This window comes from Aulonocara stuartgranti, assembly GCF_965226115.1.
Source record: "Aulonocara stuartgranti genome assembly, chromosome: 1".
NCBI lineage: Eukaryota > Metazoa > Chordata > Actinopteri > Cichliformes > Cichlidae > Aulonocara > Aulonocara stuartgranti.
This window is the reverse complement of record NC_138939.1, coordinates 9,091,007-9,115,332: the sequence shown is the minus strand read 5'-3', so window position 1 is coordinate 9,115,332 and position 24,326 is coordinate 9,091,007. Positions and strand designations below refer to the sequence as shown.

The 24,326-nt window shown below is 38.6% G+C and overlaps 1 protein-coding gene and 1 long non-coding RNA gene across 5 annotated transcripts in view; one reads left to right on the top strand and one right to left on the bottom strand.

The window, feature by feature from the left end:
* LOC309711777 overlaps positions 1 to 10,276 on the top strand; it is a 45,250-nt gene extending 34,974 nt beyond the window's left edge. The window contains exon 3 of the long non-coding RNA XR_014278100.1: positions 10,193 to 10,276. This is a non-coding gene — a long non-coding RNA (uncharacterized lncRNA). The remainder of the gene's footprint in view (positions 1 to 10,192) is intronic.
* cyld (cylindromatosis (turban tumor syndrome)) lies at positions 610 to 23,684 on the bottom strand. 4 transcript variants are annotated; one of them, XM_082542080.1, is made up of 17 exons: positions 23,327 to 23,683; positions 21,694 to 22,236; positions 19,542 to 19,853; positions 17,680 to 17,785; positions 16,919 to 17,020; positions 13,789 to 13,905; positions 10,190 to 10,578; positions 9,551 to 9,716; positions 9,310 to 9,451; positions 8,445 to 8,567; positions 8,117 to 8,208; positions 7,043 to 7,109; positions 4,373 to 4,505; positions 3,801 to 3,909; positions 3,454 to 3,572; positions 2,899 to 3,115; positions 610 to 2,468 (listed from the first exon to the last, which is right to left on the bottom strand). In XM_082542080.1, the coding sequence occupies exons 2-17, from the start codon at positions 22,183 to 22,185 to the stop codon at positions 2,284 to 2,286; spliced, it is 2,871 nt and encodes a 956-aa protein (XP_082398206.1). In that variant the 5' UTR covers positions 22,186 to 22,236; positions 23,327 to 23,683; the 3' UTR covers positions 610 to 2,283. The 4 variants fall into 4 exon arrangements, with proteins under 4 accessions (XP_082398206.1, XP_082398205.1, XP_082398207.1 ...); XM_082542079.1 differs by having other exon boundaries at positions 9,310 to 9,716; positions 23,327 to 23,684; XM_082542081.1 differs by lacking the exon at positions 13,789 to 13,905 and having other exon boundaries at positions 23,327 to 23,682.
* Positions 23,685 to 24,326: the final 642 nt, after the last annotated feature.

Sequence of the window (24,326 nt, the reverse complement as noted above, 5' to 3'; positions counted from 1 at the left end):
CTCATTTATTCTTGTTAATGTAGTTTGACACATTTAAAAAAATAAATAAATAAAGATCTACTTATTCATGTGCCAAGTTAAAAACCCTTAGTGACTACATGGCTGAAATACCAACCGGAAAACTTGCAAATTCGCTCCAACACCACACAGCATCTGCAGAAAAATTCCTACACTGGCACAAAATACACAAGACTTGACATTTCACCCTTCAAAATGGGCTTTATTTTTAACATTTACAGGAACATCACTGACATAAATTTTCCACCTGTTACATATGTCTACACTGTACAGATGAAAGAGGAAAAAAAAATAATCTCAATCCTAATCTCTGCTCTGAGACTTCTCTCATAGAGAACAAGGCTCCAATCAGTGATAAGCTCCAGCAGTGCAGAAAAAGTTTGCACAGGTGTCAGAATACCTGCAACAGTGGAAACGACCACAGACCAAAATGGAAGTTGTCAGGTGGGAGGTACTTTAAAATTTGTCCTTATACGGTCACCTAATAATCACAACCTAATCCATGATTATTAAGGTGTGATTAAGTATGTGTGTGTGTGTGTGTGTGTGTGTGTATGTGTATATATATATATATATATATATATATATATACATACATACACACACTAAAAAACAATCACTTTGTATTTAGATTGGTAAGCTTTTGGTTTTTGGGAATATAATGGAATCAAGGATCATCTTTTTATTTATTTTTTTCTTTACATACATTGATGCGTCAAGGTTACCAGCCTTGTGCCTCTTCATTTCCCATCATCTGTTAACTGTTCCATGTGTCACTATGAACATTCAGTAGTAGCTGCTGTTGACAAAAACTTACTTCATATAGAGTAAGAGGACAAGGAGTACCCAAAACGTACACTTTCATGAACCCTGTTTCTTTTTCTTAGAAAGGGAGAATAGTTTGTAATATGTTTAAAGTACAATAAATAATAATATTTTGATCACAACTGTTTTGTTATCTTGTGCCTGGATGGAAATATTGCAAGTTATACTTTCATTAAAGGCAGCGAGAGTCAATACCTGCTTCACCTAAATCATAGGATATCCAATGCGCCACGATGGGCAGAGAAAAGGTTTTGTAAACATAAAACATAATTTAGTTTTACTCATCAACACAATGAGTGACAGACTTAAAAACACTGCATATGAAATTCTTCACATCACACACACTTACCTTAAAGAAAACAGTCAGACTTTTCCAGTATTTCACCTCATTGACCCTATGAATGCATGGAGTGCAGCCATTGTACAAGTCCCCCTCCATGAATGTATCTGGCATCTACACTGCATTAGCAATGCAGACCATTCTTTACAACGAGAGCAGAGGAGCAAATTTGTATTCTGTAACACAAAACCGATGTCTCCCGACCGACAAATTAGCACTCACTGTGACTTCAAATGGGGAGGAAAATAAAATAAAAAAACAAAACCTAAATGTTTCCTGATAGGTTCGCTTGGGGATGATGTAAAAGGTGCAGCATTAGTTATGCAAGTATGCAGTAAAACGTGAGACTTTTACAATGGCTACATCTGTTTCTGCAAAACATACTGTAAAGACACTTACACAGTTTGATGGGAAATTATGCAAACCTGTTCACAAAGAGCAAAGAGTCTGGTTTTGATGCAGCTGCACAGTAGGTTGACATCTATACTGTTGATGTTACTACCAAGACTATGCTACTTAGGTATTTTACACAGAAGCGTACAGGTTGGATGAGGATTTGCACACTGCATTACTTCCTTAATGTGCGTTATGGAAAGCGCCCAACATTTTCAGTGATTAAGAATAGCAAGACTCCTCTTTTCTTAAGGTAAATGAGGTGAGCAAGGTCTTCCCACTAGTTCATTGTGTTTTTGTTGCACATGTTTTGTCAGTCACTACAACGCAACATGCCCTCCCGCCCATTATCTCTTTCCTCCCTCAACAGGGAGTGATTCCTCATAATGCCTACATTTGCTTCATCATCCACTACCAATGCTCAGCTGTGAGACACAGGGAAGCTACATAGGACTACATGAAGAACACAACACTTCAACTAATGCACAGTGCAAATAGGCTTCTCCCCCTTTCTTCCATCTCTCCAGCCTCCAGAACCAAACAGGCATTGAGGAGAGTAAGAGGGGAAAGGATTAATTCTGGACAGTGCCCCTACTGGCAGGCAGCTGTTCTTCTTTTAGTTTAATTTTTGGTCTTCCTGGAACTTTTCTGCCTTGGGGAGGTGGAGTGACTAAGGAGCAGGAGGGTAGGGGTCTTGGGAGAGGGTTCTACTTGTACAGGCTCATCGTCGGGCTCTGGTACATGCACATATAAGCATCACACAGGAGGCGTCGGGCCTGGCCCTGGATGCTTTTGGGATCAAGGGTGTGCAGCTCCTCTGGGGTCATTTTCAGGTAGGCTTCCACTTCCGGACAGGGAGAAACTTGCGGGATGTTGAAACCATTCTGCCCTCCTGAAAAATCGCAAGCGAGGTCATTAGAGACAGCAGAATGGACACAACAAAGCTAGGTCATGACTAAAATACCTCTTCAATTTTAATTAAATGCAATCACTATTAGTTGATTTTTTACAACGACGTCCTTAAAAAAAAAGGTGAAACTATAAAGCTGTTATCAAGTTACCAGTGAACAGTAGCACAATCTCATAAGAAAGCAACAAAAATGCTACATAGCAGCTTATGCACTAGAGGGTAATTAAATATTTCTTGGCATCTTAACAAACAATTGTTTGCTTATTTGTATAAATAGTTTTTAACTTATTGTGGGTCGTAGTTTTGACATTAAACAAAGAAGATGTTTGTTTTTTTTTTGTTGTTTTTTTTTAAATGGTAGTAACTTCAGTCAAAATTTACAAAAACGACATCAACAGGCCATCACACGCACCATCACGGTCGGCCATGCTGTCGAAGAAGAGCCAGGCTGAATCTGCGCTGCCATACTTGACGAAGGCCACGTAGTGACTGGTTTCGATGCACAGCACGGCGAACAGCTCCATCCTCTGGCGGGGAAAACTGCCCTGACGGCCTGTACTTTCTTGTAGCTCCTTGGGAATGGACAGTTTGCCGTGTCGATGGGCTTTTCTCCTCGGATGGAGGTGAACCTAAATCAGTACAAGCACATATGTCCCGCGTCATACACCATTTGTTACACTGGCCTTTTAGTGACAAACAAAAGATGTTAAACATGTTATTAGAAATATTCCACAGTTATTTAAGAAATATATAAAGGAGATTAGAGGAAACAAAAGTCTTCCAGGAATCCTACTGCCATACAAATTATTTGAAAAATAAATAAATAAATACAAAGAGTTTGTTAAACTTAACACTGAACCACTAGGATTTCTTTGGATTTGGCGCCACCAAATGGCTGATTCTGGCATAGACTTTAAAACTTGTTTCTGGTTGAAGTAATGCTGCAACAACGCCTTGAGTTATTTACCTGTGTATTGCACTTTTCACAGAACTGTTTAATCTTGCCAGCAGTGATGTCCCCGTCCTCATAACAGTCTCGGCACTCGTAGAGAGCCAGGCCTCCGCAGATACGACATTCCCTTGGAGCTGGATAAGAAAACACAAACCTTTGGTATAGTGTGTTGGCAGTGATAAAGTTAAATTCTTCAAAAAATTGAAAGCAGACTGGAAAGCAAGAAAAATTGGTTCCTTTATCTCAGCTGAGCTGAAGTGACAACTGAGTGGAAATTCAATACCAAATGCCACATACAGCTTTGAATCACCACTGACCAGCACATTACAGACCTAGACTGGACATAAATATTAGCTACTCACTGTCTTCAAGAAGATCTGTGATGTCCAGTTCCAAGGAGGGGAAAATTTTGTTGAACATTTTGAAGTCTTTGCCAAAGCGGGGCATTTGGATAATTAGGCAGGAAGGAGCCTAACAGAGAAAGAGAACCCATAGGTGGTCGTCTATAAATGTCCAAGTCATAAAATAGGAACTGAGACTATCGTGCTACAGACGAATAAGAGGAAGTCTTTCCAATAACAGGAAAGAAAAAGAGGATATTAAATACATAATATACGGTATAAACTGTGTAATCGTTAATATCTGGAAATATATGTCTTATTTTAAAGGAAAGGTGCAACTTCTATAGCACATGCTGGAGTAAAACTGAAAAACGTTTCTGGTCAAGTAGATTAAACACTCCAAAAACATTTATAAATAAGTACATGCCAATGTAATATTTCAGTTACAACCTCTTAATTCAAACTTTTTTTCTTTGAATGTTTAAAAAAAAAAAAATTAATTAGTATATAAAATGTTTTTAGACTTGCAAAAAAAAGTTTTCAAACAGTCAATGCACTATAATATCAAACTTTTGAAAATAATTCAAATAAACCTCTGCAAACTTTAGGTCGCTGTTGATGAAAGACCATTCCAGGAGCTGCTGGATGGTGGGAACTCCGACCTTGTCCTTCTTATCCATGAAGATCTGGTAAAAATAACAGTCTTGGACCTTTTGACCTGCTGACCTAGAAAACAACAGCAAAGTCTTTGTTCAATGATCTTCCTTCCTCAAGGGAAAAACTAATTGTGTACAGGTCTTGGAAGCTCTTCATGAACTGTGCGCTTTTTCCTAAAAAATGATACAGCAAAGAGCAATTTTTACTTATACAAGCTGAAAAATACCAGTACCAATATTTGTAACAATTTATAAAAGAAGTAAAAATAGTCTCAGAATTTGTGAAATATGAGCGGGAGGTGAAAGATCAACATAAACAGAAAATTTTAACATGTTTTTAAAATCAGGCTGTTTGACATTTAACAGCTCAAAATTTAACATTTGTTTCACTATATCTGCATGTCTCTGACAGACTGTAAAATCAGATTAAAGATTGTCAGTAGCATTCATTCCAAGTTCGGCAACTTGTAATGACACAGCTTAACAATTCATGTACAGCAAAACAACAGTCATAAATGATGACATCCAACTCTTTAAGTCATATAGTCTGCTCATCGGAATTTCAAAGATTTGTAAATAAAACCGCAACATTAGCTTTCAGTCTGTCAAACAAAATTCCCACAGTCCAACCACTTTGCCCATGTTGTAACCCATAAAGGTTCCAGTGTCAAGAACTGTGGTATAAATTTACATATTACAGATTTAGACACATGGTTTAGTGCTGTTGTGACTATATTTCCACTGTCTGGTAATGCACTGATAATCAGGGGGAAGTTCTTTATGGCACATCATAACCCTAACCTTTAATATTATTTTTGTGTGAAAAGTACTGAATTTTTTTTATTACCATCCCTAACTAATTCTTTACGAAAAGCAAAGTAATAACATGTTTTAGCAATTAAAGACTGTTTAGATGGAGGGATGGTGCTTTCTGGATGTTTTTTGTTTAAGAAATGTCATTTAAATGACTTTGAGCATAGCATGGTTGTGGGTGCCAGACAGCCTGGTCATAGTATTTCAGAAACTATGGCTCTATTGGGATTTACCCACACAACAACGTCTAGAATTTACAGAGAATTCTTTGGGGAAAAAAAAGAAAATATTCAGTGAAAATCAGTTCTCTGGATAACAATACCTCACTGCCAGGTCTCTCTTGGAAATGAGATTTTTAATCTCAATGAGATTTTTTACCTGGTTAAATAAAGGACTAATAACTTATGTCAGAGGTCAGATGAAACTGCTTCAAGTAGGGATGCACCGATACCGATACTGGTATCGGGGCCGATACTGTAAAATGTGTGTGTACTCATACTCGTAAAAGTTAACCGATACCATGAACCGATACTAACTTATTTCATTAATCAGAGGGTGGCTTGTCATTTTTGTTGTAGTTTTTTAGATTGGCCACTAGGGGGACATCCCGCGCTAAACAGGCACAGGGTTAGACGAGTCAGACTGGCAGCACCAGATAAAAAAAGAGAAACTGGAGGCTGCTGTAGCTAGGCTAAACAAAATGTCAGTGTGGACCAGAACAGCCAACTTTAACTCAGGTTTTGGAAAAGCGATGAAAAATGTCAAGAGAAAATCCACGGGCAGTTAAAATAACAGAGGCTCATTTTATCGCTCTGGATGACCAGCCAATGCCAGTCGTGGAAAACATAGGATTCTTCTCAGCATACTCAAGCTGCGATATGAAATTCCCAGCCGCCCACACATCAGGGAGATAATGGTGCCAAAACTTTCTAAAGAGGTAAAGACAAGCAGTGTGTGCGCGATGTCAGTCCTTGGTTTAACGGCAAAGTGGACTGATGATCCAGATGGGGAGTTCGTTCGTCAATGCCAAATACTTTCGTTATTTTGTTTGTTTGTTTACAATATGGAAACTCTGCAACAATTGAAAAGTTTATTTTATTCTCAAACCTAATTTGTATTTATTTTATTCCAAACAGAAGTGTTTATTTATTATTCCGAAAGCTCGAGACAGTGCCGGTTTGAAAAAATTGGTATTGTTGCATCCCTAGCTTCAAGCTAATAGCAAGGACCCAGTAACTCAAATAACCACTTGTTTAAACCAGTGTATGCAGAAGAGCGTACCTTGGTAGCCTAGAGTTCTAGACAACACTAGAGGTAACACTTTTGTCACTAAGAATGGGAAACCAATGCTGCTATCCACAAAGGTTCATCAAAACTGGGTAATAGAATATTACTGATAAGTTTTGTTTTTTTTAAGTTTACAAGATTCACATGGATGTCTAGCTGACAAAAAATGCATGAAGATTGTTGATATCATGTCAAAACAAGTCAACATCTTGGAATAATTTTTCAAAATGTATATAGTATATTAACCAAGTACTATCAAGGTGTATCTAATGAAGTGGCCAGTGAGCATACATTCTCTCCATGGCTTAATCAGTTTTCTTCTTGGTGTTTGAGACAGTCACTTTTGGAGTAGTAAAATATTTTAATTTTACAAAACCTATCAGTTTGGGTATTTTCTGTTGGTATTTGTTTTTTTTAATCTTGAAAAAAAAAAGTAAATTACATAAACCTGTATTTCCTTGGAATTTACAGATTTTCACATTTAGTTGTAAGTTACTTGGCCTTTACCTTAGCTTGAGCAACGGATCCACCCTCAGTATGTGATGGAAAAGGATATTGAGGAACTCCTCAGGATCTGCAATGCAAAATTAACTGAAATGAGTTTTGAGGCAATATTTCTGCACAAATGCCACCATAAACTGTTCAAACTATGAGTGTACGTATATATAGTATATTAATGATTTGGTATGTAAGTGTCTTCTTTTTTTATAGCATTTATTTTGAAATTTGTCACATAAAATCTACATCCTTAGCCAGACACAAAAGCAATACTAGTAGAATGGACACTCTTTCGAGGATGCCAATGTTCACATTTTGGACAGAGAGGACCGATGGTTTGAAAGAGGAGTGAAAGAAGCCATCTATGTCCACTGTGAGCGACCATCTTTGAACAGAGGCGGTGGTTTACGACACCAACTCTCTGCCATCTATAATCCAGTTTTGAGTTCTCTCCCCAGACGCCTTAACGCCCACTCACATCCTGGGCCATCTGACCTCAGGAATTCGCATGATAAGGTGGGGCCAGGTTTCACAATGAGCTCACCCAAAACCCTGGCTGATTGGGACCCACACCCATTTTTACACCTTGGCTCAGGCGATTAGAGGATCGTCAGGGGGGTCCTTTTGTCCCTCTGTGGGGGGGATACTCCCACTAGGTTTAAATCTGGGACTCCCCACCATTTGACCTTAGAACTGAAGAAGCTTCTCGGATGAGATTTGAAACGCCTTCAAACAATTTAAAGAAGTCCAGACACTTTTCTTTACAAGCTCCTTTGACTACTAGTAGAATACTAATAATTGAGACAACTTCCAATATCAATTTCCAAACCCATGATAATGAGCACAAGGTAAGTCAAAGGAGCTTGCAAAGAAAAGCGTCTGGACTTCTTTAAGTTGCTTGAAGACGTTTCACCTCTCATCCGAGAAGCTTCTTCAGAACTGAAGAAGCTTCTCGGATGAGAGGTGAAACGTCTTCAAGTCCAGACGCTTTTCTTTGCAAGCTCCTTTGACTACGATGACCTGGATGACTGAGAACCTTCACAGACATGAGCACAAGGTAAAAAAAAAAAAAAAGTCTCATACCTTTTTCTTCAGATGTAAATCCAGAAGCAGCTTCTACTTTCTCCAAGATCCTTCTTAGCTTCATAACTTTAGTGGCACAAACATATCCATGTCTAGAAAACAAAGTGGTCTAAATACTCCAATACAGTTTAGCAAATACAACTACAGTTTAGCTTTTCAGAAGCAGTTTGCTTCACATCTAAATTCAGGTTTTGATGGATGGAATAAAAACGTCTTCTTTTATTTAAATGTATGAGCTCTAATTTAAAATTGTTCAGCACTGTTCCAACACAGACTTACAATACTGCAAGAGTTAAATACATGGATCTGAGTATCTTTTAAGACTTACATGCGAAGAGGGTTGACTATCTCTGTACGCAGCAGCTCTTGAGTCTCTCTGTAATATTCTACGTCAGTCTTTGATCGTGGCCTCAGCAGAACCGTGTCCAGTACAGAACTGAAGGAAAACAAACTGCAAAGGACCACCAAAGGAATTAAAATGAATGTTGCCTGTTAGCTAATTGCCATACAATGGTTGTCTTTGTTTACTAAAACAAACAGACCCAAAAGTATCACAGTTGGAAATATAACTAGCTTGATGGCTGTTTATCCGCAAACAAGAAGATATTTTCTGATAGTAAGATGTTCAGATGTTTCATTTAAATTTTAATCTAAACCTGGAACAAAAAGAAAAATAAAACAAAAAAAACTGAAAAAATAATTCACTAAAAGCTACTGGTCAAATATCCATTTTCAACATTTGTATTAAATCATGGATACCTAGTTGTAAAACTTCATATGATGCACATAACACAATTTGTTCACTTACATTAGTGTCCATTTTGTTAATTAAGCATCACATGTGAATCTTGGACCTTCCTTACTGTCTACAGCCCTCAGACTGAATTTAATAACCACAACAATAGTTCAAGCACTATTACAGGAATTTCTACTATTCTGGATTGACTGCTTCACCTAAAATGACTGTTGACAGAAACTGCTATATAACTATCTCCCAGTCAGCTCACAGCTGGAGCTCATCCTGGTCAAAGCTTTAAAATAAAATAAAAAATCTATTAAGTTACTGCTTTAAGGCAAAGGCTGGTGAGGCTCTGTGCAGTCAATCGATAATTAAAGTGCACATAGGGCAATAAAACAAATTTCATATACTGTAGATAAAAAAGTATTTACCCTTACACCTAAAGAGTACTGACCAGAAGAGGGTTGAATCCAGGTAGCAGGAGTTGTAGTGACCCTGAATGCCTTTCTTCTTTCCCACCATGACATCCAGGCCATCATTTTCTGTGCGTGGAGGTGTGTTCTCATGTACCACCTCACTCAGGTAACCCCCAAATGCTGCAGAAAATACACATAGTACAAGTGTAAGCACAAATTTTGTGAGACCATTAGTTAAACTAATCATTTTAATTATTGATATACCTCCAAATGACTCACCAATGGAGTTGCAGCGCTCTATGGGATTGGAGGAATGGTGAAGAGACGGGAAACGGGAATCGGGCCGGCAGCACTTCAGCTTCACAAACAGGGCTTTTTTGGGGGGACAGGTGAAATAACGTGTGCCTTTGAATGTGCCATCAGTGCAACCAGGGCACTCTTCTTCCTGGAATTACAAGGTCATGTGATTAAATTGTTGCAAGGTCCTACAAACATGTACTCTAAAAAAGTAACATTTTCTTTAACTCCAAACGTCTGGGAACCAAGGACTGCCTGATCGTGTACTTCTTGACAATAATGTGGCTGTTCAGTATCTGATATACTGAATTTCATATACCTAGTCTATATAGAAGTCAGTTAGTATGTGTTAACCATATGCATACTGTCTGTCTACCAATATATTATTTACCAAGGCAGTGTTTGTTCAAATTGTTTGCAATGATAGCACAATATATTTACACTATGCGCAAAATGGCAATAATATGAGTTGAGCTCAGGTTCACGACAGACAGGAAATGCAATAATAATGGGGGAAGGGTAGGACAAAAACATCAACAAATTAATATACTGCATAATACTGGCAAGACAAGCAGTATCTCTAATTCCTGTCCCTAATTTTACATCTTTGTGTCGTCTCACCAGCTCCAGACCAGCCAGAGGCTCCAGTAGGCCAGGAGGCAGACCCACCCAACGGATGACACCACACAGAGGAGGGTTCTCTTTCACCTCTACCAGAGACCCCACCTCCAAACCTGGTTGTCCTCGAGGAGGTGTTGAAGGCCGTGGCGAGGGAGGAGCAGCAGAAGAAGGGGACTCTGATTGCTCTCCCATCACTGACTGAACAGAGAGTGACAGGGGTCCATGGCTCATGCTGTCAATAGGCCCAGGCTTACGATTGAGACTGAAGGGCAGCGAGTGAAATTTGTTGTCGCTGGACAATGAGCCAGAGGGTGGGGCCCTGGATGGTGGAGAGGACTGGTTGAAGTCAGGGGGTGTGTCAGTAAGTGACTTGGCGGGGTCCTCCCCAACTGCATGAGAGAAAACAAAACCCAAAAGTTAATATGTTTTTTAAAAATATATTCTGTAGGCTGTGTGTAGGGCAGAGACTGTAGAGCGGTCTTTAGGGAGGAAAACTATAAATGCTTGTTTTATTCCATTTTTACCACATGCAGCAGATCAGCAGATGGTTTCAGATGGTGATGAATTACTACATGGTAAACACCATTTTTACAGCATCTTTGGGCATTTTCACACAAGTGACGCCAAAGCTATCACACATCAGTGATACATCAGTAGCACGTGGAAACAGTAGAGATCAACCATTAAGAGTCTTTTCATGACCGAACTGATTTTTACTGTTATTTACTGATCAAACTCTAAGAAATTTGTAGTAAAAATGCAGTAAATGGCATCTTTTTCTGAAAATGTAGGTTCAGGGAACTTTGAGACACATGAGTGCCAAAGTAGTGCCATCTATTCATTTATTTTGCTGACAATCTGTAAAAAGAAAATAATAGAAGTAATTCTCAAATATTGGACCCATTGATCAAGCTGAAGAAAACATGAAACAAAAGCTTAAATGGACCAGATATTTGTTATTTAAATGAGAAGAAAATACCAAAATAAGAGGCATCTGTGAAAGGGTATACTGTTGAGTAGATACTGGCAAGCAGAAATAATTATCTGTGTCTTTTAGACAATTGTAAAAAAACAATTGTCCATTGCTGAGCAATATTCTATATGGTGTGAAAATGCCCTCAGCTGTGGTATGAGGTTAAGTAATTGGATATCATTCAATCAATTTACTGGCAGAATCAAGTTACAGATTTTCCATATGTCACAGTGAGTCAGCTTTATTTGATAATATTGAAAAAAAAATCAAGTTGTGAACAAATATTTCATGAAATGAAGTACACAAGGAAATACTGTACCATTAATTCAAACCATGTGTTTGTGAAATGGGACTTTTCAGATGAATTCCCTATGTTCAGGACAGTTCAGTCACTATGTAATATCTGATGCAAGCTGGAGATTCTGGTAAAGCCACCGCAATTTACATCTGCATTTCCACTGCTGTAAATATAATGTTTCATGCAAATCCTTGAACAGTGAATGACTTGAATGACTGAAAAGCTGAAAAGTGGAACTTTACACACCATCTATTTACAGAAGTGGGAAGTTACTGAATTTATTCCCCACTACCCTTTACAATGTTCAATATACATAGCCCTGTTAGAGGACTTTGACATTTGTTTTCTTGAAATTCAATATGGAAAACTGAGTAATATAAAGAGCATAACATAATAGAAGGCCACTTAGGTTTTAGCCATTTTAGTTATAAAAATTTAGTTCAGTATTTATTATCTATGGATTTTATTGCTTTTGCCACCTAGGGTGCCCACTGCACAACAACCTCAAACAATCTCTAATAACGTGACTTCATAAACCAATCTCACAGTTTCATTGCCCCTCTCTGAATGTTTTTAACAAATTGTTATCCTCTAAATTGTAACATTTGTTTCTCTGTAATAAACAGACACCATTGCACTGTGGTAACATAGCTTATCCAGAGAGAATAAACAACAAATACATGTTTATTCATTGTGCCTCTCTGAATTTTAAATGTACCAGTGATTAAAAAAAAGTGCGATATAACCAGTGCTGACTGAATTGTCATGACAGAATGCAACTTCAAGCTTGTCCATCTCCAAATGAACTCTTCCTGTACTGAAAGAACCACAGAAATGTGTAACCTTGTCTGCTGACTTTGATACAAATGAGAGCACCAGTGCATAAAAGGCCCAAAATATGCAGGGTAACCCTGAGGAAGATGAAAATGATTACACATTCACAGGATGAGTAAGCAGTTGTGAAAATGGCACATCAGCTATTTGTGACTGTCCTAATTTCAAACAGCATGTGAAATTACCTGAACTAAATGCATTACTGAAATAACACAGAAGGTTTTCAAATATTATTTTGCCATGACACGGCAACATCACAAACAGCTATAGACAGCAAATTCTGCTTACGATTAGTCCAAATTTGCCATGATATTTAGGCACATTATCACCTTTTCCTGCATGTCTTTTAATCTTATTTATATTTTCTTTTACTTTGTGATTCTGTCACTGGATCCAAGGACAATAAATATTCTTAAAAAATTTATTCACAACTGCTAGTGATGATTGGTGATGAAACGAGCAGTGGAAGAAGAACAAAAACAATCAACTTGTTTTCCTACACCATGAGAAACACATAAACAAGACAACAATCTGACAAAAATTAGCCAAGTCTGACTCCACAAACCTAATCTTTTACTAATGCTTTTGCTGGCAAATGTGCTGAACCACCATCAGTAGCAAAAAACAAAAATATCAGAAAGGTAAGGAGTCATTTGCAGCACAAAGCATCAATAAAAGCCTTTAGAAACACCAAATAGCTCATGCAGGTAGAATACCACAAAGAAACACTGAAATTGTGAACAGGGACAAGACTACTGGAAAAGTCCTTACAGCAAGCTACTGCAGCAAACTACTTGATAGTATTGCTCTGTATAAATAGTGTTTACTTAAATCTGGTTGCAATTACTTTTTGTTACCAGAACCTTGGGAAGGGGGGGAAACCTCACAGTTATCCTTCTTTTGCAAAATCAATCACATAACATTTTTTTTGCCCCAAAATTTATGACTCGGAACTCAAAGACACTTGAACAAATCCACTCTGGAACTGTTTTCCTTTCGTTTACATTTTTAGTTTTTCTTGGATAGCTGCAGATAACCAGGACAGAGCGGGGAAATTACATGCAGCACAGGCTCTGGCCAGCAATACATTGGAGCAAATTGTGGCAACTGTTGTTTTGATTAGGCACCGTATGAATAAAATGCAATTGAATTAAATCAATAAATCAAATGAGTATCCAGTGCTCAAGGCTTACGGTACCTCGAGGTATTCATTTAGCAGCTTTGAAACGTCGTTCATCAAATTCTACAACATTCTCTTTATATTACCCGTACTTCACGGCATACATTTGATGGACCCGTTTATTTATGGCAACTCACAGTACCAGAGTGTGAATGTCTTTTACTATAGAGGGAATGTGGGAATGGAAACCCTTATTTTGCAACTGTAAATGTATTAAAGCTCTGCAGTACCTCAGATTAATATGTAGTTTGTAAACAGTAGCTTGCCTTTAAGATGGTGACATCCCATGAGTACTTTTTTTTTCCCCCTTTTACCTTCATCAATGTACCATGTGCTTTTGGATTTGGGCTGGGCTGGGGGATCAAGAGAGCTGCCATTTAAAGTATAGTAAAACTCAGACTTGCTTCTACTGCCACACTGATGACCTAATCCTGTAAATACAGCAAGTACATGAAAAGAGAAAGTACAGAGAGATAAGCATAATGTGCACGTGTGCACACTGTACCAGTGTATGTGCTTTAACTTCTCTCACCATGTTTCAACACTGAACAAAGGAAACAGGCATCTACAACTCTAAGGAAAAGATCAATCATGAACGGCAACAAAAAGTTGAAGAGCAGGGTGAGAGGCACTGCATTCACATCAAGTCAACTTAAGCAATCTGTATTATTTTCTTTTATGTGGGACTTCCCGACAAAACAAAGGTATCATCCCTGATTTTACTCATCTAAAAATATTATAAGCTTCAACAATAATTATCTGCAACAAATAAAAGACAGCCATAACTGGCTTATATAGTGTATGAAAAGTGGAAATGTGTAGGATATTTTTGGCTTTACAACCTGGCAAATTTGATGGAATGCCCCTTTAAAGTAAACCCACTGTGATATTCCCATAGAATAAAAGTAAAACCTCATCCATTGGCTTGTGAACTCCTGTTTAAGATGAGCATTGTTAGGATTTTGGGGTTTTGAAACCAGATGTCATGAGCAATGACATCTGGTCTATCTAAGATCTTTTCTGACATATTTACACTATGGATGTTCCTCAAAAGACTTTGTGTCTAGAAGACTAAAATCCTTCAACATTTAAGACTGAGACTTTCTTTGCATCAAAATACTGTAGAGCAGCTCTGGTAAACACACCTGTCATCTGTTTACTTTCTTCCTTACTCATTTAAAGCTTTCATTTACAGACAGAGCAAGTCCTACAAAGACAGCGTGTTAATGATCAAAAAGCTGTTAAGACCACAGTCACCAAGAACAGCATTTATAACACACTAAACCATAATGGATTGAAATCTTGAAACGCCTTCAAGGTCCTAATGCTCAAGAGGGCATATCTACAAGCCTGTATGGCTTTCTAAATGTGATCTAAATGATTCAGAACAAAGTGCCATGGTCAGATGAAACCAAAATTGAGCCCTTTTTGATTGGAGGAATAGTAAGACCCACAGAACAACATCCCCACAGTCAAGCGCAGTGTTAGAAACATTATATTTTGGGACTGTTTTGACAGAACAGTGAGTACAGGACAACTTCACAGTATTGAGGGGCCATGTTTTGTAAAATCTAGGACGAGAATCTCCTTCCCAAAAAAAGAACACTGAAGATGGGTTGTTGATGGATCTTCTAGAATGACAATCACCAAATTATACTGTATTCTAAAGAAGAAGCACATTAAAGTCATTGAGTTTTCTAGTCAGTTTCCAGGCCTTAGTCCCAATAGAAAAACTGTGGAGGAAGCTGAAGCTTTGAGTTGCCAAGCAGCACCCTAGAAACCTAAGGTATTTAGAGAGTTTCTGTAAAGAGGAGTGAGCCAAAATCCCTCCTAAGATGTATACAAACCTAGTGGCCAACTACACTAAACAACTTACTGCTGTCCTTGCCAGGAATGGTTTCTCTATCAAGTATGGTCATGTTTGCTTGGCAATTAAATACTAAAATGAAACCCCCAAACAATTTGAAACCGTTCAATTCTTTGTAAGTAAGGAAACTTAAAAATTCAGCATGGGATGAAATAATTATTTCCACCACTGTTTCCCTAATTTCTTTATTGTGTTACTACAGTTAAGCTCAGGGTTTCAACTATTTTAAACATTAATTTTAAGGCAGCATTTTCAATTCTTATGAGCGCTATTGACCACTAATATGGTCATCTCAGGCAAAAAGTGCTGGCTATGAGCAAGTCACTCCCACCTGTTGTTCAAAACTTCTCTTTGGAAAAGACAGCCAGTCAAAAGAACGACAGATTAAAGGGAGGAGAAGCTAAAAGCATTTTTTCAGTGGATGAACAGAAGAGTTGCATGATGACTCAGATAAGATTTTAAAAAAGGATTACCGTAATTGTCGGGCTATAAGCCGCTACTTTTTCCACAAGCTTTGAACCCTGCGGCTTTTAGTCAGGTGCGGCTTTTCTATGGATTGTCCATGATTTTTGTCATATCGTAAGACGATTTGTTTTGTTTGTTCCGCTGTTGTACGGCACTACGTTGCCTGGCGGAAGGGCATGTGATCAGACACACAGTATCGGGGTTCAAGAGTGGTGTGTTGGTCACGTGTCCATCCGCCAGACAACATAGTGCCGTACAAGTAGCGCGAAAAACAATGCGAAAAGCAAGTTATGCTCTACTCCACCGGTGGAATCTGACAGCGTGGAAAAGTGTGAAAACATCAATGATCACCAACGGATTTCGAAGGGCTGAATGCTGCATGATGGAGAGGAGGACACCGCCACGGCCCTTCTGAGGGTGTTCGACTCTGACACTGACAACGAGGATTTCTTTGGTTTTGAAAGTGACAACGAAGGAAAGAAGCTGAGAGTGGATGACGAAGCCATCCTGAGCCTGTTTGTATCCGACACTGGAGAAGAGGACTTTGGTGGTTTTAGTGGGCAGGAAGATGGTGGTGAATGACTGACTTTTCTTCTTGTTAAAGCCGTGTCGCTGCACCTGAGCCTAAAAGGTAGTCTGAATCTATTTTTCTGGTGTGCTGTAGGTTATTGTTATGTACTACATTTGTTACTCATTTATGAAGCACAGCACATGTGCAAATATGTACCCATAACTTGATTTTCAAAATATTAATAAAAGGGGTGTGTCTCCAAACAGCCATCTCTTTCCTGACAATTCCCTTTGTGCATATTCTCTTACATATGATAAGTCAACATTGAAACACCTGCGGCCTTTAGTCAGGTGCGGCTAATGTATGTACAAAACAGGATTTTCCCCTGATTTTAGCTTGTGCGGCTAATATTCGGGTGCGCTTTGTAGTCCGGGAAATACGGTATTTCACATTTACATTTTAGACCAGACAGCTACTCTAAGAGAGTCCAAGAATAAAAATACAAAGCTGGAAATAACCATAAGTCCTCTTTAAGATTTATCAGCACATCAAGCTGTGGTTATGTATGTAGGTAGCTGTGCATCATAACTTAGTGCACTACCTTTGCTCTTTGGTTTGCTTTGGCTAGAGGACGACTTGTCACTGGCTGGGCCTCTGGGGGCAAAACTGTGCTTTTGGAGCCTTTGGTCCTGCATGGAATATTCTGTGAATTCCAAAAATACATCCATATTAGAGGAAATTCACATTAATGACCAGTGCAATTTGTTAACTGCATAACAGTTAACTAGAGCATCTAACTGCTGCTTAAGGCATTCTAATTAGCTGCAAGTTATCTTGCCCCTCACTTGTCCCGCAAGCTGTAAGTAACATTTTCACTGTCAAGTATCAAAACAAGAGGAATTGGGAACCAATAAATAACACGTTTGGTTTAGGGAGACAATTTAAAGTAGTTCTACTTTGAGATAACACATATCTCCATGGTCAGATACTGCTAAATGAATGGTTTTAAAGAAAGGTGGCAAATTTGCAAATTCTTCAATGTCAATTAGTCTTGAATAGTCACCTGACTATTCAAACTTGAATACAACTTTGAACAGTCAGACAGCAGCACAGATAAGCAAATCAATATTCCACTGTGGGGAACAAAGAGCCAGAGTATCTCACTTGACTTTCAAAAACAAGTGAGCCATCAACACAAAAGGCTCTCTGTTCCCGCTGCAAGCAAAACACAAACTCAGAATGCTAGGAAGCAGCTTAGTGCTGGTCCAAGTGAGGCACAGCTGAATGTTATCAGGAAAAGAAATGCTAATGCTAGACAGTACAAACACAGTAAAAACCAGGAACAAATACTACATAACTCACCTGGCATTACGTCACAGATGGGGACAAGTCGAGTGTGTTCCAAACTGGCAAAATTACACAGCAGCTTTCCATCAAACACACCATCCCAGTCCCCGATAGGATTGTCCTGAAAGAGTTGGAGACATGACAACCTTGTAACCCTCTTAGATGCTCCTCAGCACTGGAACACTGATTAAAGTGGTGCCACACGTGGTACTTCTCCTCGTATTTTTTTGATGTTCAGCAAGGTCTGCTATATCCCACTCTATCTAAAGATTTTGTTTAAACTCGATCCTCTGTGTTATGATAAACCATAAACCATGCTCATCTCATCTTTTTCCACATTAACCATATCTTCCACCTTAGGTCCTCCTCCACCTGAAAGCTCCACTGTCTCTGCAAGTACAACCACGGTATTCTTCTTCTTCTCTAGTTTGGAATCCAGTAATATGCTTCAGAGGGATAGCCTAAGATAAGCTTGAAGCCAGTGCCACTAGCTAGAGAAGGCAGGGCGAGGCTGGACGCAGAGTGAGGCAGAGCAGTGGGCTCTCCTCAGCTGCCTGCTGGCCCTTTGCCATGCTGTTGGGTCATACAGCACTAAGTCTTTACCTCACTCCCCGCGTGACTGTCTTGCCTTTGTGTGGGAGGCTCAGATGCACCGAGTGGGCTGCTGCTGCTGCTGCAGCTGCTGGTGGTGCTGATAACGATCAGCAGTCAAATGCCTTAGTTATGTATTTCAATCTCTCTATCACTACAATACCACTCCCGCCTGACAACAGTAGTCATAGATACCAGCTACTACAATCCAAGGCAACAAGACGCGTTCCTACGCAGTAACTGTCAGAGAAAAGAAAATAATAAACACAGGCAAGTTGTACGGCAAACATGAGTTAACTGTGATAATTACATGGAATTGCATGCAAATTCCACATGAAATTGTTTATGGATAAAAATGATGACAAATGGTAGAACATTTAAAACATTTAAAAAACATAAAGCATGAAAACTGCAGCAGAGTAGGACATTTTTTTCCTTTTCTTTTTTTATATTTTCACACCAAGTCCTAAAGTAAGAATTCCATCATGAGAGAGGATGTCTAAACTGGTAATTTTATCTGAGCCAGCAGTTTAAATCACTCAGTTTTACAGACTTCTTACTGACAGAGACTTTACCCATAGTCTGTATCAAAATAGCAATACTGACACATTTCTTTATAATAGTTGACTGAATGTGTAAAAAAAAAACAAAAAAACAATGAGACACTTGAAACTGCACTGATTTTTCTTAAGACAAATTTGGAGGTATTTTAATTGGCTATTATTCAGTGGTTTACTGCAACATCCACTTGAGACTGAATTGAAATGTGTTTGACATAGCTGGCAGACGTAGTGCAACCACAGATAATAGATGGTCTGAATGTCAGCAAACATGAATGAACTGTATTCAAAGGAAATACACTATATTTTGAAATCATCATTTTCTTTCTTCTTCTAAAGCTCAAAGACAAAATATATATATATTTGTTTTTTTACTAAAATTGCTCAGTCTGTAGAAAAGGTTGTACAATAGCACATACGCATACTATACAACACATATTATTAGGCACTAAGGCATCTCAACTTACTATTACCTGACTGATAACAGTGGGCTTCCAGATTTAGCGTTATTATTTACTTCTTAAAAGAAAAAGAGAATGTTTTTCTGTATGATCTTAGAATATTATGTTGAATGTTTAGCATTTTCCCCAGACTGGAAGGTGAACAAACTGATCCTTTATTCTAACCAGCAGTTCAGAGCACTAAAAAATTTTATTGCTTGTTTCTGCATCTGTCCAGGTGTACATTTATGAATAGATTAACCCATTTAAAGGGAACCATTCTTACCATGTCAACTCCTACATAGTACCCCAAGCTCTCATTGCCGGGTAGCAGGTCACAAAAAATGATGGTGCCTCTCTCTGGTCCCTCCCTGGTCTGCACCAGGACCCTTGAGTTGATCTCCAGTGGAGGAAAGTCTTGATCCTCTTCCACCAGACCGATATTGTCTACCTCCAGCTCACCCAAAGGTTCGTCATCATCATCCTCCCACAGTTCAAGCTTGTCCAAGGCTACAAACACACCACATTCATCCTCACAGCGGAAAAGCTGGCGACCCTGGTAGGTACCTTCCGTGAAGCCTTGACCCCGACCTTCCTCCTGGGATGGGAAAATAGAGGAAAGACAATGAGTCAAATTTAGAGAGCAAGTCAAAACAGGAGCAACAGAGATGAGCAACTTATTCTTCTAATTAGGAGGCCAGTTTGCAAAACGGCTTTCTCAGCGTTCTTGAATAAAGGTGAGTAAACATCCTAGAGCTGTGAGAGCATCTGATCGATTACTGCAGCAGGAATATGACTTGACTTACTGTGATGATAAATGCAAACATTTCTAGTACAGACACTGGATGATATAAGATATTGTGCATCTTTATCCACAGGCAGGTTCTTTGGATAGAAAAACTGCTGAATCACCATTACTGCTGGCAAAGCGAACATACTGAACTCTATGTAGTTAGGAGTATAAATCAGAAGTTTATCATAAGCTTATATGCTAACTGAGGCAGCTATACTGAGGCGCAGTTTGAATGCTTTAGCTCCATCAGCCCACTCAAGAAGACAGCAGCTGGACTTTGAAGAATACAAACAACATTGTGCTGCAATAAACAAGCCTTTGTACTGTATTTAATTATTGTACTGCATGTACAGTCCAGAATGAATAGCCTAGTTCAAAAACTCAGATTTTGTGATGAGATTAAAAGGAACAGAATTAAAATGTTGACCTTATCTTCTTACAATCGAACCAGTTTAAACACTGCATCTCTGTTTTAGCCTTGTGTAAACGGTAAACAGTTATAGCCACTTCCTTTAGAAGTTTAAGTACTAGCTAATAACTTCACATCTGTTAAATAAAACCTGAAATATCTGAAAATAAAACAAGCAATATACATTATTTAATCCCACATTTTTACTCAAAGCCATTAGATGCATGATTCACAAGATTGAAGCTTTACAGTTTGTTTTTTCAGTGTTATATTTACACAAACTGTCATTATCACACTGCTTTTTAAACCAAGTGAATTGAAACAGAAGTTGTCAATGTGTGGCATCATCGCTGTAAAAGCAATACAAATGTGAATATTTTGCTTTTCATTCAGCTTCTGCAGCACTGCTGTGTACCCTCAACAGTCATCAATACAGTTTAAAAAGTCTACAAAAAAGCTTTTTTATTGTTAGCTATGCTATTTTTGTTATACATTATTTCCAAAAATAGCAACAGTTCAAGAATTCAACAGTGCTTTTGTGTAAGGAGAAGATCTTTTTCCCTCCCAGTACCATATAAATGACACTGACATACTTAGACTGACAACCTACATTCTTATCTATACTCAGTTTGTAACACAACTAAAAAAAAATTCTTGAGCACTTTCACTAATCAGTGCCATGAGATGTAAGCGGAAATAGTGGTACTTCTGTAACTTATTAAGTAAGTTATTTGAAGAATAAGTGTTTTATTTGCTGGAATCATTTGCAACAGTTTCCAGTTAGCCATCATGTCAAAAAAAAGTTGCATGAGTCAAGCAAAAATCACCTGGTTTCAAACAGCACTCAAGAAACAGTTCCTGTTTTTTGTTATTCCTATTTAGTTTTCAGTTGTTTACACAGACATAGACATAATAACTGGTTTTCAAGATTTTTTAAGGTCATGCTAAAAAGTAATACATTGGTTTTAGTGATTATTTTACTTTTGCAAGCATTTGTCTCATATTAATTAGATACATGAATGAAGCTGAAATAAAACTTTTTTTAAGCCTGAAATGTTCTCATTTAAATTGTTACTTTTTTTTTTTTTACATTTAAACAATTTTGTCAGTCCTTTAAATTTTATTTAAACTATAGTGGTCATCTCATTTTTCATGAACAGATCAAAAATCAAATTAAGAATCTACATGGATACCATGTTTTTGCAAAAATGAGAATAAAACTGAAAGAGATCTCACCAGAAGTTCCACTCCAAACCAGATTCCAGAAAGAGCTCTATCAGGAAGCAGTGAGCCTTTGAAGCGGACCACACCAGGCAGAGGTTCATCCCCTGAGCGCAGCTGGACACGCACCTTGGAACCACAGTCAATATCACGGACACGCTCTAGCCGTGACTTGTTACAGAGTAGCGCATACCGTTCCTCACAGTTAGTAATGGGGAAGAGCAATTCAGCCAACTTCTCATCCAGCTCCAAGACGTCCCGCTCATCCAGGCTCAAAACCACGTTGGTTTGGTCCAGAATACGGAGACTTTTCTTCCCCTTGCATGGGGGCAGCGTTCTTCCTAGGCTGTTGCGCTCCTGACAGGCCTGGCCAAGACTGCCACGGGGAATCCTCAGGGTCTTCTGGGGAGGCTTCTCCACTGTACACTCCTTTACAACCATGTAGAAACGCCAGTCCTCCCTGAAGCCCCCACTGGGCTTCTCCTGGCTCCACAGGGCAGAGCTCATGTCTGCATGCTAGGCAGAAGCTCCAATGTCAAGGCAACCTTGACCTGTGGTCTAAGAAGAAACGAGAAAAATTAGGAAAACCCTCCCCACAAAACCCCCGCCCAGAACACTTAAGGTTTGACCTAATAAGTGAAAGTGATGAGCTTACATTTCTGCAATGTAAATTAATGTGGTTAGACAGCTGCGGTTATGTGCTTTAATACCACAATAAGTTAAACATTAATATAATTCATAACATTAACAATATTTCTAATCTAGAAATTTTCCAAAGCACAAATCAGAACTCAACTAACAAGAACAACTGCTCATTCTGTCTAAAAGTACAATTGAGCAAAAAACAAACAAACAAAAAACACACATTGGAACAGTTTCATTAATTAGATGCAAAAAGATGTGTGATGAGCCATACTGAAATTAACTCTGGTAAAACGGTCTTAACTGCACTGAGAGTTCAGAAAATCTGTGATCCAGTTCGCTTGTTTTGGTTTCTTCTGAGAGATTGTTGTGCTCTCATCTACATTCAGTAGACCAGTGATTTCTATTTAAAAATCAGCACTTTGTGTAAAATTACTACTTATTTCAAATTTCTAAAAATAGAGAGTGAGCAAACAGTTGACTTATTCTGACACTCTGGGTAAGACAGATACTAGTCGGGTGGATTTCCCCTGATCACACCTCAGATATGATTTTTCAACCACCCGACAGAGTCAAGAGCACACAATACTTCTACATCCGTCAATTGTTTCAAGCATGACAGCAGCTACTGAACTGCGACATTTACTCCGTCAATACGCTGTTGTTTTTAAGAGCCTGAGTAACGTTAGACCATTTTTACAAGATTTTGTAAGGCTAACGCCATACATGGCTAAAACCCAACACAGATTGAAAATGAAAGTAATTTCAAACTGACACGCGCTGACCTGCTGTGACATTGAGTTAACGGGGTCTTTCAGATGACACCTACAAAGCGATACTATGACTTGCTTTAATCATCATTTTCCTTTGACAACATCAGCAGCGTGTCGCCGGGCAGAAGCTGTCAGTCAAAGGCCCTTTAAGAGAGGAAAGTGGCTAGCGTACAGTGAGCTAAAATGCACCAGACAGTCATTTACGTCCAGTGCCAACAACACGGACACCTTACCTTTGATATGCGTGAATTCGGTTAGTGGCTACAAATGGCTGTCATTTCGAAGTCCATTCCAGTTAGACAAATGCTTCTGAAAACAGGTTAGACTGCTCCCGTAATAACCTCTGATTAGCTAAATGGACAGCTAATGCTACTATCCTAACCAGCTAAGTATCACGCTAAAGTTAGCCTAGCGAGCCGGTCAACAACAAGAAGGCTGGCAGAAGACTGCCACCTTCCTAAGTGTACTAAAAACATTTAAATACACCTATTCTCCACGAGAAATGTGTGAAATAATACAGTGTATCGCTACATCTATGAGATATATTATTTACAGGAGACGACCACACTAAACTTAATGTATGACGTCCTCGTGTTCGCTGACAGACATTGGTTAGTCGTTTCTTTCTAAAACGCTGATTCGCTGTTTGTTTTGTCAATAACCAAGTCCCACTTTCTGGGGTTTTCCCACGGACGGCAGAAAGTGTAGTTAGGTTGGAGTGTGGCTTCCAAGGCAGATGATGCTCATCAGCTGCAGGCAGTTCAGAAATATTTATTTAAATAGAAGCAATTTTACACTATAATTATGAAATTAAAAAATTGGTATAAAATTAAATATGGCCTAAGAGTAAGAAGATTGACATTATTAATAGTATCATGTACTTAAGTATAAAATTGCTGGAGATCTGTCTGTGAAGGTTCTCAGTCTCAAGTGTTGGAGATCATTTGTAATTTTCTCAGTATAACCAAACAGGTTCGTTATATGTTCCAAGTTTTAAAGTGTCAAAGACAATACAGCCTCTCCATTGTGGTCCTGTGAGATTTTTTCTTCTTCTTTGGGCTGCTCCCTTTAGGGGTTCTCACAGTGGATCATCTGGCTCCATCTTACCTTATCCCTTGCATCTTGCTCTGTCACACCAACTCTTTGCATGTCCTCCTTCTATGAATCTTCTCCTTAGTCTTCTTTTTTTTTTTATTCCTGCTTGACAGCTCCATCTTTGACATTTTTTGTTCA

Bases quoted from the DNA above. Each gene is read 5' to 3' on its own strand.
- cyld (XM_082542079.1), bottom strand. From the start codon at position 22,185: ATGAGCTCTGCCCTGTGGAGCCAGGAGAAGCCCAGTGGGGGCTTCAGG. The intron at 17,786-19,541 runs GTAAGAATGGTT...CAACTCTTTCAG, and splicing joins ACTATGTAGGAGTTGACATG to GACAATCCTATCGGGGACTG. The intron at 8,209-8,444 runs GTAAGTCTTAAA...TTTGTTTTCTAG, and splicing joins ATAGTCAACCCTCTTCGCAT to ACATGGATATGTTTGTGCCA.